This window comes from Erythranthe guttata, chromosome 12, assembly GCF_056151865.1.
Source record: "Erythranthe guttata isolate IM_541 chromosome 12, IM_541, whole genome shotgun sequence".
NCBI classification, from domain to species: Eukaryota; Viridiplantae; Streptophyta; class Magnoliopsida; order Lamiales; family Phrymaceae; genus Erythranthe; species Erythranthe guttata.
In genome coordinates, this window is record NC_142544.1 from 8,521,841 (window position 1) to 8,535,048 (window position 13,208).

The 13,208-nt window shown below is 39.0% G+C and overlaps 1 protein-coding gene and 1 long non-coding RNA gene across 2 annotated transcripts; both read right to left on the bottom strand.

The window, feature by feature from the left end:
- Positions 1 to 8,918: 8,918 nt before the first annotated feature.
- LOC148766392 (uncharacterized) lies at positions 8,919 to 9,329 on the bottom strand. The gene has a single exon (XM_088827267.1). It carries the CDS (start codon positions 9,327 to 9,329, stop codon positions 8,919 to 8,921), a length of 411 nt encoding a protein of 136 aa, XP_088683393.1.
- A 969-nt stretch (positions 9,330 to 10,298) lies between these two features.
- On the bottom strand, positions 10,299 to 11,566 carry LOC148766393 (uncharacterized). Its single transcript, XR_016034920.1, has 4 exons — positions 11,440 to 11,566; positions 11,184 to 11,237; positions 10,520 to 10,565; positions 10,299 to 10,418 (listed from the first exon to the last, which is right to left on the bottom strand). It is a non-coding gene; the product is annotated as an uncharacterized LOC148766393 (long non-coding RNA).
- Between the last annotated feature and the right edge of the window lie 1,642 nt (positions 11,567 to 13,208).

Genomic DNA, 13,208 nt, shown 5'->3' on the forward strand with positions numbered 1-13,208 from the left:
AGATGAAGCTCGTTTCACCTTAATCACCCAACGAATCAAGATTGGCGTCTAGCAACTACGCGTCATGATTCCCTAGATACAAATGAAGTGCCTGCAAGAACCTTCAGATATAGTTAACGTACAGTACGGTCCCTTCGATTCATATGTCCCGATCGAACTAGAGGCATTGGTTCATCGAGACCTCTTTATATGTTCGATGACGGTGCGATCGTTCTAAGTGTTGTAATCCTTACGTGCATGACCTAGAGAATCGAATTCTCTAATCATCACTTAGTCAGCTCTGGCCAGAGACTTAGAATGATTACAAACTTTCAGAACACACAGGACATCCAAGACTATTCTAGCGATCGAATCCCCGACTACAATGCACAGACCTCCCACTAGATTTCGGACTGCACGAACACTGGCCCTTGGGATGGTCCTCGGTGGAACTCAGGGACAGGTCACGATACAGCTGGTCCTCTAGTGAAGTCACGGTGATGTCTAGGTCATAAGGACTAATGGTGTACAACTATACCATAGATATCTCTACTCGATTATTGGGAACCACTTAGAGATTTCTAGGGTGAGGGAGTTCAGTGAACTCGTCAACTTACGAGCACCCACTTATGCATGCCGATATCACAATACCGTTTACTGATGAGATGCAGTACACATACACTAAGTGCTAGTCTTAATGGGAAAGGCCGATATCCTCATTAGTGGCGTAACCCTTCGACTAGGAACACGTTTAACAGTTATAATACTTAAGTAAATATCTCACGATCCTAACGATCAATTACTAGTACTTGTTATAACTGTAAGGACTATATCTATGCTTGTGACAAAGGGACAAAGATATAGAATGCCAAGGTGTTTTATCATTAATACGAATAAAGGTTCGTTTATTACAATAATAAATACGAAAGACCACAGCCACATGTTGGCTTGTTGGTCACCTACTCTAACAATCTCCCACTTGACCTAAAGCCAACTACCCATAAATCGCAATCCCATCGACTCTCGATGTTTCTCATGGACCGATCTTGGTAAAGGCTTCGTGAAGGGGTCTGCAACGTTCTCTTCCGAGGTGACTCGTTCAACCTTAACTTCACCTCTATCAATGATCTCTCGGATCACGTGATACTTCCTCAGAATATGCTTCGACTTCTGATGAGATCGTGGCTCCTTAGCTTGCGCCACGGCTCCGGTGTTATCACAGTACAACGGTACTGGATCACTAGCATCAGGAATGACACCCAACTCTTGGATGAATTTCCTTATCCAAGTCCCTTCTTTTGCAGCTTCGGACGCTGCAATGTATTCTGCTTCGGTAGTGGAATCGGCCGTCGTGCTTTGCTTGGAACTCTTCCAACACACGGCACCACCATTAAGCGTGAATATAAATCCAGAATTCGACTTCGAGTCGTCCACATCCGATTGAAAACTAGAGTCAGTAAAACCTTCTAATTTCAACTCGGCACCCCCATAGACCAAAAATATATCCTTAGTTCTTCGCAAGTACTTGAGGATATCTTTCACGGCTTTCCAGTGAGCCGGGCCGGGGTTAGACTGATATCTGCTTGTGACACTCACAGCATACGCAATATCGGGTCTCGTACATAGCATGCCATACATTATGCTTCCTATGGCAGAAGCATAGGGCGTCCTTTTCATCTCCTCGATTTCACTAGGTGTTTGCGGACACATAGATTTCGAGAGACGAACCCCATGGGACATTGGCAAGAATCCCTTTTTGGATTCTTCCATGCTAAACCGTTTCATAACGGTGTCTATGTACAGGCTTTGGGATAAGCCAAGCATCTTTCTTGCTCTATCTCTATAGATGCGTATTCCTAATACATAAGATGCTTCTCCCAAATCCTTCATTGAGAAACGTGTGGACAACCATGCTTTCGTTTGCTGCAACATTCCTACATCATTCCCAATGAGCAGAATGTCATCAACGTAAAGCACTAAAAATATTACTGCCCTCCCACTAACCTTCTTGTATACACAAGGTTCCTCCGGGTTCTTCTCAAAATCAAACTCTTTGATAGTTGAGTCGAACCTAATGTTCCAACTACGGGATGCTTGCTTCAATCCATAAATGGATCGCTGGAGCTTGCAAACCTTTTGCTCACTTCCAGAAGATATGAAGCCTTCCGGCTGCGCCATGTAAATTTCTTCCTCAATGTCTCCATTAAGGAAGGCGGTCTTCACATCCATTTGCCATATCTCGTAGTCGTACCACGCAGCTATGGCCAGCAAAATCCTAATGGACTTCAGCATCGCGACTGGCGAAAAGGTTTCCTCATAGTCAACACCTTGCCTTTGAGTGTATCCTTTTGCTACCAATCTAGCTTTATAGGTCGATACCTTTCCATCAACTCCAATTTTCTTCTTATAGATCCACTTGCAGCCTATAGGAACAATTCCCTTAGGTGGATCTACCAAGGTCCATACCTTGTTGGAGTACATGGAGTCCATTTCGGATTTCATGGCAGTTAGCCAATGTCCCATGTCCGCATCCGATACGGCCTCATTGTATGTTCTTGGATCTTGTCCAAGATCAACATGATCTTCATCATTCTCGAGGAGGAATAACCTATCCGGCATTTTCCGAACTCTTTCGGATCTACGTACCGTAGGTTCAGGAGGTATATTAGTGGTTTGTTGTATTGGTTCGATTGCTTGTTCTTGCGTTTGAACTTCATTTTGTGGTTCTTGAACTACTTCAAGTTCTATCATGCTGCCCTTTCTATCGGATAGAAACTCCCTTTCCAAAAAGGTGGCATTTCTCGAAACAAACGTCTTTGCTTCTTTGACATAGTAGAACTCGTATCCCATTGAGTCTTCGGGATACCCCACAAAATAGCACAAGTCGGATTTACTATCCAACTTATCTCCCACTAATCGCTTCACATAAGCGGGACAACCCCATATCCTAATATGTTTGTAGTTGGGTTTCCGGGAATGCCAAAGTTCATAAGGTGTGGATTTAACTGCTTTGGTGTTAACTCTATTCAGCAAATACGCGGCAGTACGAAGTGCATGACCCCACAAGTATGCCGGTAAGTTTGTGAACCCCATCATTGATCGAACCATATCTAATAAAGTTCGATTCCGACGTTCGGATACTCCATTAAGTTGAGGAGTTCCCGGTGGAGTCCATTGGGACTGTATCCCATTTTCTTTTAGATAGTCAATGAACTCGATGTTCAAGTATTCTCCACCACGATCGGATCGTAGCTTCTTAATACTTCGTCCGAGTTGCTTTTCTACTTCATGTCTAAAATCTTTGAACCTTTCAAATGTTTCAGACTTGTACTTCATCAAGTACACATACCCATACCTAGAATAATCGTCGGTAAAGGTAGCGAAGTAGTTATATCCACCCTTCGCACTAACACTTAGTGGACCACATACGTCTGTATGGATCAAATCCAAAAGACCCTCGGCTCGTTCCATTTTCCCTTTGTAGGGTGACTTGGTCATTTTCCCTTTAAGGCAAGATTCACAAGTTTGTAGTGATTTCACGTCCTCCAAAGAGAACACTCCTTCACTAACAAAATCGTTCATCCTTCTTAAAGAGACATGACCTAATCTAGCGTGCCAAAGTTGTGCGGGGTTTTGATCTATCTCCTTACGTTTTGCTGATATAACATTAATAGGTATTTCACTTGGATTTAGTTCATACAAGTTGTTTAATAGTCGTCCTTTGCAAATTAAATTCTCATTCTTTTGTATAATGCAAATCGAATTTCCAAAAACAAAAGTAAAACCTTCAATATCTAATACAGGAATAGAAATAAGGTTTCTAATGAGCGACGGAACAAATAAACAATCGTTCAAAACAATAGGAAAACTAGAATCCAAAACATTTAAGTAAATTGTGCCAATGGCTTCAGCAGCAACTCTTGCTCCATTCCCCATCCTTAGGTAGGTCTCACCCGCTCTAAGTCTTCGACTTCTTGTCATTAGCTGCAAATCATTGCACAAATGTGAGCCACAGCCCGTATCCAATACCCAAGAAGAAGAGTTGACAGACAAATTTACGTCAATGAAATACGTACCCTTTTCAGAACCTTTCTGCTTCAGGTAAGCCTTGCAGTTGCGGCGCCAATGTCCTTTCTTCCACAGTGATGGCAAGCATCATCAACTTGGTTGCTAACCTTTGCTTTGGGGCCCCCACTACCTTCACCCACTTCGAACTTGCTGTTAGGGAAAAGAACTCTTTCCTTTCTCTTCTTTTGGAAAGAACTCTTCTTTCCAGAAGTAGCAGCAACGAGAACAGACTTCTCTTTCTTAATGGTGGACTCGAAGCTGACCAACATGTTCATTAACTCATCCAAGGGAGGATCTAGTTTGTTCATGTTGAAGTTCACTATGAACGATTCATAGGAACTAGGAAGAGACAACAGGATCAAATCCAACGAGAGCTCGGCCGGGAGGGTGACATCAAGATTCACTAGCTTTTCAAGGAGAGTGATCATTTTGAGACAGTGCTCGTGGACCGAAGTCCCTTCGCGCAGTCTCGCTGTGATCAACTCCTTTGTAGCAGCGTACCTCGATGCCCTAATATTCTCACTATACATGCTATCGAGATGAGCCTTTATATCGAAAGCATGCAAGTGAGACTCATATTTCCTCGCAAGCGCGGGCTCCATGGCGGCTATCATATAGCACCTAGCATGGGTGTCATCTTTCTTCCAAACTTCATAAGTTTCCTTTTCAGCATCAGTCGCTGTGGCAGGTATAGTGGCGGGAAGCCTCTCGTTCAAAACATAGAGACGCCCCTCAACAGTTAGCACAAGCTTAAGACTACACAACCAATCTAGGTAATTAGGGCCATTGAGTTTATTGTCGAGGATTGACATTATGGGATTCTTAGACATGATTATCTGAGACATATAGAGAAGAGGATTATTAGAGATTCGCGTTAAATGATTGTTACAATTAAATGTTTGGACTTGTGTTATTTAATTGTTCTCCCACTAATTTTATCGAGTTCCACTTCCCTCTAGTAGACAAACGAGAAAACTGATTTTTCTTAATGGGCTTTAAGTCCAATAGACAAATATAACCCGTAGTTAATCTAGCCCGATTATATTTTCCCAAAGGTAGATCACAATCAATCATATCCACAATATGACCCTAAATTAATTTTCCTCACACTTGATAATGACCTAAGTTAATCTCGCGAATATCAAAATCGTCGTGTGTCAAGTCTAACCTACCAATCAAAGATGCTCATAGAACTTGATTATGCCAAACTAATGCAGTCCCTAGTTAATCTAGCCGACCACGTTAATCCAACATAACCCTTTTCTATGGCTACCTTCATCGATATGTCAATTGAATTACAGCTTACTCTACCATAGCACTCCCCGCTAACACGGCTTACTGCACTACAGCAAAGGGCTACACATAATCCAACCTTTGGCAGAAGGAAAGAAATAACTCAACAGATTGGGTTTTTTCTTTATAGCTTGAAATAATTCTTAATTAAAAGAATGAGGGATTTTATTAAAATGTTTTATCTCATCAGAAGGTTTTGGATTGGTCTATGTGCTTCCTACATCTATGTTCTCTAAAGGTATATGGAAACGCATATTGTCCTAAGAGGAACATACGACCTAATTTCATAATTAATTACATTAATTAATTATCGAGTTTTCAAAATAATTATAGAACCTCAACTAGCATAAATCATTCAAATAATGTTGAGGTATTACTAATTAAGTTGAACTTATAATCAATATTATATATGTGTTCTATTAATTGAAATAAATTCAACAATTTAAATCAATTTAATTAATCTAACACCTATTTACTAAAATAGATGATTGTCGATCCAATTATCTAATTGGGATTAATTGAAAATAATTTTCCAAAAATTAAAATCAATTTGTTTTAAGTTTAATTTTAGAAATCTGAAATAATTTTTTTTTTTTTTTTTTTTTTATTTTCAGTGAACCGGTTCGGCCGACCGGTCTGACCGGTTCGGACCGAAGCGGTCCGGTTCTGCCCGGTCCAGCTGACCCAAATCAGTGGGCCGGGTCAGTCGGACCGGGAACCGGTCTGACCGACCCGAATCCACGTGGATTCGGTCAACTAAATCGTGCACAACCATCGAACCGGCCGGCTCGACCGGTTCGATCCGAACAATTAAAAAACCGATGTTTTAAAACAATTTCAGATCCGATTTTCCAATTTTAAACAATTTTAAAGCTGGAAAAATTCTAAACAATATTTCAAAAATATTTTAAACTTACGAAAACTCCCAATTACATAATACGACTATCACTACTTTAATAAATCGAACATGCATATTAAAACGAACGCAATTAATTGCGCAACGAGCTTTGATACCACTGTTGGGTTTCGGGCACGCATACGCAGCGGAAAACAAAAATTTATGCGAATTAAACGAGTTTAAAACGCACAAGTACATGCCCGACAAATTAAATCAATTAATTGCGTACCTTTGCGCTTCCAGCGAAATTAAAAACAACATACATGCTAATAAATTTAACCGAATTTAAATCAATTAACATGCTCGCGTTTAAACCAAATAACATGCTTGCAACGATTTGATCGATTACACATAATCACATAAAATAATACGAAACAAACATGAATACATAGGTTTAAACAAAACTCAAATCGAAACTAGGGTTTCGCGTGTTTACCTCTTAAAGCGTGAGGTAGGAGCGTATAGCACGTCGAGATTGCTACGGAAACCAATCCGTACAATCGGGGCAGCAATGGAATGCAGCGGCAGCAGCGGCGGGTTGACCACGGCGGCGCGTGAGCTTCACGCGCGGACTTCCGGGGTGGCGCGTGGGGCAGCGTGCGGCTTCGGCTCGTGCGTTGCTCCTCGATTCTTCAATCTACAGTCTTCCTCCTCTCGGATTTCACCTCGTATACTTCGATCTACTAAAACGTGGCACTAGACACGAAGTAGTTAGAATTAACGGAAGAAAAGAGAGAAGAAAGAATACCGAAAGAGATCGGCCAAGGGATGGCCGATTCCGGTGACGGGGCGGCGTCAACGGCGGAGGTGGCCGCGCGAGAGAGAGAGCGAGAGAGAGAGGTGGACGGCCGCTTTAGGGTTAGGGTTTGTTGTGTTTTTGCAAAGCCTATAAATCATGTATTTATAGTCCCTTGCATAAAACCCTAGCGGGCTTAAGTTGGACCGGGCCCAACAGCTTAAGTTTGCTATTACTTTTACTTGCTCGTTTCTCTCAATTCAATGACCGAAAAATTGCAACGATTACGTTTTCGGAATCATTATAATTCCCTCGTCATTACGAGTGCCATCTCTCATTTTCCAACTTTCCAAAAGTGGAAACCCTAGTTCAGTGCACTTTCTAAATTTGGAAACTTCCCGATTTAGAAAGTTCACTAACATGTTCGCCTATTCTTTTCCTTTTCTTATTCTCATTCATAATTCCAAATTACGAATGTTGGACTCAATCATATTGACTTCCAATCATGCAAAGATAAACTATTTTATCTCTGACCGTTTATTCAAAGATCTCATGTGCACGAGCAGTGTGACCCTCGATGGTTCAGGTGTAAGCTAGCCATGGGCCCACAACCCTTTGTGGTCAAAACTCGTCCCCTTCGAGTTATGATTAAGATGAAGCTCGTTTCACCTTAATCACCCAACGAATCAAGATTGGCGTCTAGCAACTACGCGTCATGATTCCCTAGATACAAATGAAGTGCCTGCAAGAACCTTCAGATATAGTTAACGTACAGTACGGTCCCTTCGATTCATATGTCCCGATCGAACTAGAGGCATTGGTTCATCGAGACCTCTTTATATGTTCGATGACGGTGCGATCGTTCTAAGTGTTGTAATCCTTACGTGCATGACTTAGAGAATCGAATTCTCTAATCATCACTTAGTCAGCTCTGGCCAGAGACTTAGAATGATTACAAACTTTCAGAACACACAGGACATCCAAGACTATTCTAGCGATCGAATCCCCGACTACAATGCACAGACCTCCCACTAGATTTCGGACTGCACGAACACTGGCCCTTGGGATGGTCCTCGGTGGAACTCAGGAACAGGTCACGATACAGCTGGTCCTCTAGTGAAGTCACGGTGATGTCTAGGTCATAAGGACTAATGGTGTACAACTATACCATAGATATCTCTACTCGATTATTGGGAACCACTTAGAGATTTCTAGGGTGAGGGAGTTCAGTGAACTCGTCAACTTACGAGCACCCACTTATGTATGCCGATATCACAATACCGTTTACTGATGAGATGCAGTACACATACACTAAGTGCTAGTCTTAATGGGAAAGGCCGATATCCTCATTAGTGGCGTAAACCTTCGACTAGGAACACGTTTAACAGTTATAATACTTAAGTAAATATCTCACGATCCTAACGATCAATTACTAGTACTTGTAATAACTGTAAGGACTATATCTATGCTTGTGACAAAGGGACAAAGATATAGAATGCCAAGGTGTTTTATCATTAATACGAATAAAGGTTCGTTTATTACAATAATAAATACGAAAGACCACAGCCACATGTTGGCTTGTTGGTCACCTACTCTAACATCTGCATGTACCACAGAAATCAATACTTGTTTCAGCATCACTTGCTTCACTGTCATCATCAGATTCAGAGTTATCGTCACTCCAGGTTGTAGCAAGTGATTTTCCTTGCTTCTTTAGAGTGTTTGCACATTCAGCTTGAATATGACCATAGCCTCGACATTCTCTACATCGAATCACTTTCCTCACTTCTTGCTTATTTGTAGGACTTCTGGGTTTTCTTTCAAAACTTGTAGGATGTCCATTCATATTCACGAGTTTTCCAAAGTTTTTAGCTATTAAAGACATGGATTTTGTTAGCTTGACTTCGAGTGCTGTCATGGGAACTGGGGGCACTGATGAAGTTGTCACTGCAACTGTTTGTAGAGAAATTTTTCTTTCTTCCTCAATAGTCGTAATGAGTCTACATCACTTGCTTCCTCAATAGCTGTGACCTTGTATGCGAATCGGTCTGGCATTGATCTCAACACTTTACGAACAAGCATGACTTCAGGATAGGTTTCACCAAGCCCATGAGCTTCATTCGAGATATCACATAGTTTCGAATTAAAATCGCTTATGGTTTCATTCTCTTCCATTCGAAGATCCTCAAAGCGAGTAGCGAGCATCTGAAGTTTTGATAGTCGAACAGAGGTTGTCCCCTCATAAGCTGTTTGTAATTTTTCCCATGCTTCCTTGGCACACTCACATGCTGAGATGATTTTGAATTGATTTATATCAATTCCATTTAATATGGCATTCAATGCTTTGGAATTCATATTTGCGGCAATCTGTTCAGTTTTGCTTCAGTCTTTTTCATGTTTCTCAGTTTGAATTCCTTTTTCATCTGTGGCAACATGTCGTTTCCAGCCAGTCAGAACTGTGCGCCATGCATCTTCATCCATTGACTTGATGAACATCTTCATCTTGGTTTTCCAATAAGAGTAATTGGTTCCAGTAAGCAGTGGTGGGCGAGTCGTGGAACCGCCTTCCATATGAGCATTCATAGTTCCTATGGAAGAAAATGGCAAATAAATCAAATTCCCAAAATCACACACTATGTTTCACTACAAGAAAAAGTCCTTTTAACAACACGCGATGCATGTTGTCTAACCATTTCGACAACGTACAGACGCACGTGGTTGACCAACATGTTGTTAAAAATTACGGGATAATAACAACGTGCGATGTAAGTGGTGAACTGCATTTCAACAAGATGCACCATATGTTGCGCTATAGCATTTACAACATTCGTACGCACATTGTGGCTTGTACGTATTACCACCACACACCTGTGCTTCTTGTAATAGAGTTTTAACATCATTATATGCATGTTGTAGTTTTTACTTATTTTCACACAAAAAAAAGAAAAAAATTTATTTCAAATACAATAATTTAAATAATAATTATCCATAAAAAATAGAAAAAATATAATTTCATTAAAATAATTATACATTATAATAAATTCTACATTTTTCTCAACAGTAATAAACTCATCTACACTAGTGTCAAACCTTCCTCAACCGAAAAAAAAAAATCAAAGAACAAGAAAACAAACGTACATTTTGTTTGATTAAGAGCTCTTGTACAGGACATTGATGCCAACCTCTCTATCTAACACATGATATCTATGCCAACCTCCATGTCATGAATAAAAAGCTTTGGATGTTTTGCTAACTTGTTCAACACCCTAGTACTGCAAGAAAAAAATAAAATTAATAATTAAAGGAATTCACAAACAAGAGAGAGAGAGACAGAGAGAGAGACAGAGAGAGAGAGACAGAGAGAAGTTCTTATCTTGTGTTTTTGCCTAGCTGCAACACTTAGACCATAAGCAATGATGTAAGAGATGTTCTCTCTGTTCACACCTGTATATACAATTTCAGAAATAAATGATTATAAGATTTTTAGATTGATGAGCAAAATTATGTTTGATGAAGATCAAAAGTTTATGTACTATAATACTCACCCCATTGCTATAACTGAAGTAGTAATTTTCGAATTCGGCATCAACTCTACTAACAAAACCAGAATCTCGTAAGCCATATACTCTAGACTGATTAAACTACGAAATTGTCGATTATGAGGAAAAAAAATATCTACTAAAAGGAACATAAACACTGGTGCAGGATTCCTCATTCCTCCTTTCTAGTGCGTCACAACTTTAAATTGTAAATTTACAGTGGTTCCACTTTTTATGCTGCATAATATGTAAAAAGAACTGAACGAGCTAATAGTTCCAGATTTGACAACATCTATTAGTTTTGGCTAATTCTCTGTGTATATGTGTTAGCAAATAATTCAGTAGAGAAAATGTTTATCAGTCATATAACAAATTCACGAAATAGATATACTAGCATATACAACATCAAAATATATATTCAAGAAATTAGGAAGATTATATTTACCTCATCAATGAGATACCAAGACCAATAAAAAAAATAGTGAATTAGTAAAAATAAATTCCATGGAATATATCACTAGTCTTAAATCATATATCCACTGTCCACAAAAAGAAGAGATATATAAGAGATTGATACTTACTACAATTTTAAGAAGAATAAAACAATCCCCCAAGTTAGGGTTCTTACAAAAATAAAATTAACAATTGGGAGAGGGGAAGATAAAATTACCGTGTTATTCTTCTTCCGAAGGAAAGATGAAGTGCCTTCTCTTCAATTGAAAATCTTATGTCATAGAAAAAAAGGGAAATTGATGAACCTTTAAAAATAAATTCCATGGAGTATCAGTAATCCTAAAACATATATCCATATAAAAGAACGAGATTCAAGAGATTGATATTTAATTAATGTTTGAAGAAGAAAAACAATCCCCAAGTTAGGGTTTTTAGAGAAGTAAAATTGACGATTGGGAGGGAAAAAAAGGTACCGTGTTCTTCTTCTTCTTCAATGGGGAGATGAAACCCTTTCTGGGTACCGTGTTCTTCTTCTTCTTCAATGGGGAGATGAAACCCCTTCTGTTCAATTGAAAACCCTTCTCCAGAGAAAGGAAAAGAAGAAAATTGATGAATCATAGGATCGATTTGTAGGGGCACGACCTATATTTGAGATTGGAGTCGTGGTCCGTTTTTTTTTTAAAGGAATAACCTACAATTGGGGGGAGAGAGTTTCGAACTCTTGACCTAAGGAGCCCGTCTTTTCAATATAATGAACAAAAGAAACGACAACTCGCGGCGTATTTGCTCGTATCTAATAAAATTTAGAAAATTTAATATTTTTTCTACAACACGAATTTTGTCTTGATGTAAGTTGTTTTAACAAGCTGCAGGAGCGGCGTGTTGTAAATTACTTTGATTTGCTATTAACAACAAGACGCCTACCAAGAATGTTGTTAATTATCTACATTGACAACACATCTTGTGTGCGTGTTGTTAAAATAATGTTGTTAAAACTTGTTTTTCTTGTAGTGTTTATCTAGTGAGAGGCTGTTGATGCCAATTGTTGATTCATATGCCTATAGAAATCAATTAACCTAAGTTGTAACAGTTAAGTTGTGGAAACAGTATTCAGTTACAACTATAATTCTTGTGTTAACACAGTTATAAACTACTTAAAGCAAATAAATGAACACAAGGAATTAATGTGGTTCAGACACAAATGTCCCCTACATCCACGTGGACCTGCAAACACGATTTCACTAGTTCAGATTTACAGTGTACATTAATAGGACTTATTAAAAACACTAAAGACTCCCTCTTTATGTAATATGCCGTTCTTGTACACAACTCAAACTCCGTGTCTCTCTCTAGCAGCTCCACTCCGCGTGCCTTGAACTTTCTTCAAGCCTGAACTCCCTTCAGAAAACGCGGCTGATCTCCCTTGAGATCTATACAGCTAATCTGTATATGTTGGCACAGTGCAACGATGGCAGAGTCCTTCTCCGCAGATTGCCTTGGCAAAACTTCGATGCTATGAAGTGGTTTTTCTCCCAAATAATGCCCACGGTTCTTGTATGTCTTGGAGGCTCATATAGCCACGAAAATAAGCCCTAAGACCTAACTTGAACCCCAAGAAATCTATTTAAGTAGGTAATAGAATCCTAGTTGATTTCTACTTCTATTCTAGATAAGTACAAAAGATACCTAACTAGAATAAAATACATGGAAATAAATCTAAGTCCTAATAGAAGTATTATAAGAATAGGACTCTAATAAATTCCAAAATAAATATGGAAAACAAATCTTTGCCAATCTTTTAATTCCAAAACTTGGCGGATTTCCTCGATCTTCAATAGCCAGAAATATGGCGCCAACAATTTGGTTCCGAAATGGGTCAGTGTTGATGGTTTATAACCGCCTCCTAGTTCACTAAAAAAAAATCAATTTTTTTAGTAAAAATATTCACATTTTGCGTAATGTCACGGTGCGATCATCATTTATCAGTTCAAAATAATTAATAACAATTTAACGAAAAAAATATAATTAGGAAATTCAAAGTAATTCCAAACATGCACAAGAGATTTAGTGGAGTTTTGTGGGTTTTGTATTTATATTTGGGCATAACGAAACTGGTGGAAGACTTAGGTCAATTTTTTTTCTTTGTTAATTGTTTTTAAAATTTAAAATACTAATTATTTTGATAATTTCAATAATTACTTAAGAAAACACGGCATTTATTTTATATTTTTAATAAATTTTA